Source organism: Miscanthus floridulus, chromosome 4, assembly GCF_019320115.1.
Source record: "Miscanthus floridulus cultivar M001 chromosome 4, ASM1932011v1, whole genome shotgun sequence".
Lineage (NCBI taxonomy): Eukaryota > Viridiplantae > Streptophyta > Magnoliopsida > Poales > Poaceae > Miscanthus > Miscanthus floridulus.
In genome coordinates, this window is record NC_089583.1 from 85,285,254 (window position 1) to 85,290,738 (window position 5,485).

Below are 5,485 nucleotides of genomic sequence, written 5' to 3' on the forward strand. Positions count from 1 at the left end.
GACATCAGCGGTCAAAATCCCCAACTGACGGCCTGCCAGCCGTCCACGCGCTCCATCGGACGGCTAGCTGCCGCCGCTCACCGATATCCTCCTCCGCCGCCTGCTTTAGGGGCCGTTTGGCCGGGCTCTGCTCCACGTCTACCAGAGCCGGAGCCGGAGCCGGAGCGTCGAAGCCCCGTTTCATGGCTCTGTATGCCGTACCATAAAATGGCTTCTCTTCATCTGTTTTTGGCCAGAAGAGCTCCTCCTCTCAGCAACATTTGGCTCTGGCTCCGCTGCCGGAGCCAGAGCCGGAGCTGTGCGGGAGCCGTACCATAAAATGGCTTCTCCCGCGAGCTGCTCCTGCTCCTCTTCTTCCCTCCACTCGCCTCCAAATTTTCTCTCTCCGGCCCCTTCTTCTCTTCTCACCTCACCACCACAGCCACCTCTCTTTCTCCCTCCGGCGCCGCGCGGGTGCAGTGCTAGAGTGACCATGCAAGCGGCGGCGGTGAATGGCGCGGGCGACGTGCAGAAGCCTCACCACCACCACCAGCCGGTGGTGGTGGGGGCGCCGCCTCCGCCGGCGGCGGCCGTGGTGCCGGCCCATTGGGTAGCCATGCCGTTCGCGCCGCCTCCCGGGGCCGCGGCCATGGTGATGCAGCCGCACCAGATGGCGCCACCGCCGCCCCAGTTCGCGGCGGCCCACTTCGTGCCGTTCCACGCCGTCGCGCCGCCGCCGCCACAGGCGGCTCCCGTGCCAGCGGTCTCCCTGGGCTCCCCCGCGCCGCATCAGGCCGGGCACGAGGATAACAAGACCGTCTGTGTCGGCGACCTCCATTACTGGATGGACGAGAACTACCTCCACAGCTGCTTCGGCTACACCGGCGAGGTGAGCACGGATGCGCGCGCGCCCTCGCAAGCACAGATCTTGCCCACGGCCGTGCTATATATATTCCCGAGTCAGCTAGCTCCACGAAAAAAAAACCCAAAAAAGATGTTTCTTTTGCACCCGCCCATGAATCTCTTTTGTTTACGTGACAAACGCGTGTTGTTTTCTCCCTCAGCTCATGCTCAGCCTCAACTCAACCAGCCAACTAAAAATGGCAATTTGATGCGTTCGTTCGTTTCCAAAATGTGCCCCGTTTCTCGGGCTGCGCGAGCAGGAGAGAGACAGACTACTCCTAGGTGGTAGTTGCAGTTGCAGATGTGGGACTGGGTCACTCCCGTCACTGTGCTGAAAAAGGAAACGGGTTCGGCAAACCGTTGGGTAAACGGCAGGCATGGATCTGCGAGCTGGAGCTGGAACTGGAAACTTGCAGTGCCCAGTGCCTCAGACCTCATGCTCGTTAGATTGGCCCTTCGGTCTGCGAAAATATTCCGCCTGATGTACCGGCAATCCCCGTGATGTGCCATTGCCACCACACCTGTTGCAGTCCTGACTAGCAGATTTCCTTTTAGGTGTTTTGGGTTCCTAACACCATGTTTATCAGGGTACTTTGTTCTTTTCTTGATGAAAACATGCTTAAACGATGGCTTATTTATTTGGATACCGAACAATAATAGCTACAGAATGTTAGAATCAATGCTGTCTTTCAGTAGACTGAATGACTAAAAAGGAAACAACTAATGTTAACAGTTTGGGAGAAAATATGGAGAAACCTGAGTCACGGAGAAATATTTTGGTGAAGCACACAGTAACTTTGGGTGTAATAACGAAGAAAAATAAGCCTATAGTTAAAGTTCAAACTAAGCATTTCTAGTTTTTGCTGCTGCTGGTGCTGACTAAGCCTTAAGCCCTGGGTTACTCTGCCATTTCGATGGATATTTGGTGTGTTTAAGTGAAACCTATCTCGTGATGCAGTTCTACATTCTTTTCTTTTTATTTGGATACCTTAAGTCCAAACTTGCACTAATAGCTCATAATACGTTGTAGGTTGTGGCGATTAAAGTTATTCGCAATAAGCAGACTGGACAGTCTGAGGGATACGGATTTGTTGAGTTTTACAGCCATGCTGCAGCTGAAAAAGTTCTTGAAGTTTTTTGTGGTCATATTATGCCAAATACCGACCAGCCTTTTAGGTTAAATTGGGCATCGTTTAGCATGGGAGATAGGCGCTCAGATGTTGCTTCAGATCATTCCATATTTGTAGGCGATCTTGCTTCTGATGTCAACGATGCCACACTACTGGAGGCTTTCTCCAGCAGGTACTCCTCTGTCAAAAGTGCCAAAGTTGTAATTGATGCTAACACTGGTAGATCCAAGGGCTATGGCTTCGTGAGATTTGGAGATGACAGTGAGAAGACACATGCCATGACTGAGATGAATGGTGTGTATTGCTCTTCTAGGCCCATGAGAATTGGCCCAGCAACTCCAAGAAAATCATCAGGTTCAGTTCAAAGTATCCATTTATTATATTTACTTTCATACTTCTTTCTTCATGATGTTGTTCTTTCACAAATCTTTGTCTTTGTAGAATTGTAGTATCCAAGTTTATGCTGTTATGTTTCTTTGTTTTTCATATAATCCGTTGTAAATTAAAAAATTAAAACTAAACAGAGCATAAGTGATTTATTTTATTTATTAATTGTTTCAGTGGTCGTTTGAGAGTATTGTGATCCTGTGTCACTTCTCATATGATTCAAGTTGCATTTAACTTTTAAATCCAATTGAATGTGTGTTTCTTGATTTTGTCACTCCATTTTAAATGTTGACGTTCTATTAGGGGGGTAGGGATCATATTTATGGCAGTTTATTGCTATTAGGCAATATCTGAATGTGGCTCCTGCATTATATTATCATGCGCGATTCTAGTGACTTGAGCATTCATGGGAAGTGGAAATTACCTTTTTCACATTAGTCTGGCTGTAACCTTTTATATTTCAAAGCTCTCTTATATTTTGACTCGTTCTCATTTTGTTTGGTCAATGACTAGTCTTCCATGTTCCAACTGCTTACAATGTACCTGTCTGTTTTCCTTCTTATTAGGTATAATATGGTCTCCTTCCTGTACTTAAAAAACGATGGGAAACATCACTTTACTGGAAACTTCACAAAATTTGGCATTTATCATCCTTGTTTATCTACTTTACTCTTTGTTTTTTACCCTTCATATTAAATTTGTGTTTTTTTTCTGCTTCTTTCAGTGAGGATGATAATTAGGCAGAATGCTAACAACTTATTTGTTCTTTCAGTTCTGTTCTGGGATCAGAACGAACGTCATATTCTTGTGGCAGTTTAGTTCTGTAAATCCAAATAAACATGGTTGATATCTATTGATTAATCCACCACATACTTGAAAGACTATAACATCATGTAAGAAGGATTTATATTTAACTTTAAGATACGCACTGCTTTGAAAGATACTGAGACGAGCTGATATATTACAGGAGATCATAGTGATTTTATTTAGACCTGAGAATAACAGTGGAACAATGCCTTGTGAATTGCTACTAACATTGTACCAAATAAAGTTTGCTTTCAGAATCATACACACCTTTTGGACGATGGTGATAATTTATTTCTAGTTCTCTAAAAACCATGTTGGTTTTAGGCACTTCTGGATCAAATGGTTCATCTGCTCGATCTGACGGAGGAGATTTGACAAACACAACAGTGAGTAAAGATTCATTCCATGCAACTCATGTTTTGTTATCCATCAATTTTTCACTTTTCATCGAAGTTGTTTGACTATGCATAGGTATTTGTGGGTGGGCTCGACCCAAATGTTAGTGAAGAGGACCTTAGGCAAACCTTCTCCCAGTATGGAGAAATTTCTTCGGTAAAGATTCCAGTTGGGAAACAATGTGGTTTTGTGCAGTTTGCTCAGAGGTATGAGCCTCCACATACGACATACTTTCCACATTTCAGCTCCCCAAATCCATCCTTGTCAGGTGTAGTGGACTCTGTTACCATCATGACGTCTGATAAATTGTTCTTCACCCTTTTGCCAGAAAGAACGCGGAAGACGCATTGCAAGGATTAAATGGTAGTACTATTGGCAAACAGACCGTGCGTCTTTCATGGGGTCGCAACCCAGCAAACAAGCAGGTAATATTAACCGGCCATGCTCTGAATTACAGTACGAGCAAGCATACTGTAAAACTCTGCAGCAAAAACTTTGACACTGTTTAGCCGTTTATTACAGTTTAGAGGCGACAACGGCAACCAGTGGAATAACGGGGGCATGTACTACGCGGCGTTCCCGTTCTACAACGGCTACGGTTACCCTGCGGCCCCGTTCCCTGATCCAGGCATGTACGCTGCTCCAGCCTACGGTGCCTACCCGTTCTATGGCAACCAGCAGCAAGTGAGCTGACCTGGACTACCGCGCGCGACGCCTCGCTCGAAGCTGGAGCCTGGAGGCATTAGGCGCTTAGGTGTAGTAGCTCTTGCCTCTTGGTAGTAGAAGATGAAGAAGGTAGACGACGACGGTTTTCTTAGGTGAGCTAGATACCGTGACTAGTCTCGTATAGTGCGTTTTGTTACACGTGCTAGGGTCTAGCGCCGCGGACAGTCCGAGTGTCCGACACACCTATTGGCTGGCCACGGTATGTCGAATTCAACGACAAAAAAGAATTTTTGATGACCTGGAGCTGCATATGCTACCATGAAGCAGAACAATAAGCTAATGGAATCCTTTGCCTCTGCTATTCGATTTGGCTTGAGTTTGCAGTGATCATGCGGCGGTTTATATTAGTGCGAAGAGTAACTAATGCAGTATGGGTTGGTTTGTTTGCCGGAGGCACGCAGCCACATGACTACATGAGGCTCGACAAGTTTCAGATGCATCTTTGTCTATATATAATACGATGAGTGATACAAGATGATTAGTTTCCTCGAAGATGTATATAAAATGATTAGAGGCCTTTGGTTGACACTATTGTAGAACACAATCCTTATCGGCCTATCACTATCGGGTGTATTGGAGCTAGCAGTGATCTGATTTCATTGCTGGGCCGTAAGCCAATTCCTACCGGCTAACACCGTCGGGTGTACAGTGTAATAGAGCGTGCAGTGATCTAGCTTCATCGTTGAGTCGTAAGCGTAGAATATGGTCATATGGACAATAATGATTAGGATCTTGTTGGTCGGCTTCACTACCGGGTCATAACTGTTCGCTTGTCTGAATTCTGGAGGAATCTGGATGGTTTGGAGAAATGCTGAAGGAATTTGTGAGAGAAAAACACTGTTTTGGATGAAAAAATAAGCGGATCAAGTCAGGTTTAAGGGCACGTGAACGGGGCCAAACACTGTTTTGGAGGAACGCTGGAGGAATCCGAAAGATAATTAGGATCACGTTGACAAAGGGCCTGTCTCACTACGGAGTTGAGCCAGATATATCACTGCAGACTACGAGTCACGAACCGCCAGTGGTATGGCGGGTATCACAACCGGGTTGATATACCAGTGCCAGGTCATGGCTTGATCCAACAGGGAACACGATATTATTGTCGGGTTGTGAATTGACTTGGCAGTGTCCTAGCCTAAAATCCTAGCCTCCTCCTT

General features: G+C 46.2%; 1 protein-coding gene across 4 annotated transcripts; it reads left to right on the top strand.

Moving 5' to 3' along the window:
- The first annotated feature begins 264 nt into the window (after positions 1 to 264).
- On the top strand, positions 265 to 4,783 carry LOC136551940 (polyadenylate-binding protein RBP47-like). Of its 4 annotated transcripts, none has more exons than XR_010782718.1 (6): positions 265 to 868; positions 1,913 to 2,366; positions 3,531 to 3,592; positions 3,678 to 3,758; positions 3,931 to 4,027; positions 4,125 to 4,260. XR_010782718.1 is itself a non-coding variant. In XM_066543467.1 (6 exons), the coding sequence occupies exons 1-6, from the start codon at positions 320 to 322 to the stop codon at positions 4,293 to 4,295; spliced, it is 1,464 nt and encodes a 487-aa protein (XP_066399564.1). In that variant the 5' UTR covers positions 265 to 319; the 3' UTR covers positions 4,296 to 4,783. The 4 variants fall into 4 exon arrangements, 2 of the variants coding, with proteins under 2 accessions (XP_066399564.1, XP_066399565.1); XR_010782719.1 differs by having other exon boundaries at positions 4,112 to 4,245; XM_066543467.1 differs by having other exon boundaries at positions 3,678 to 3,808; positions 4,125 to 4,783.
- Positions 4,784 to 5,485: the final 702 nt, after the last annotated feature.

Coding starts and splice junctions, on each gene's coding strand:
- LOC136551940 (XM_066543467.1), top strand. CDS start 320: ATGGCTTCTCCCGCGAGCTGCTCCTGCTCCTCTTCTTCCCTCCACTCG. Junction 869..1,912: donor GCTTCGGCTACACCGGCGAG/GTGAGCACGGAT, acceptor AATACGTTGTAG/GTTGTGGCGATTAAAGTTAT. Junction 2,367..3,530: donor AACTCCAAGAAAATCATCAG/GTTCAGTTCAAA, acceptor TGTTGGTTTTAG/GCACTTCTGGATCAAATGGT.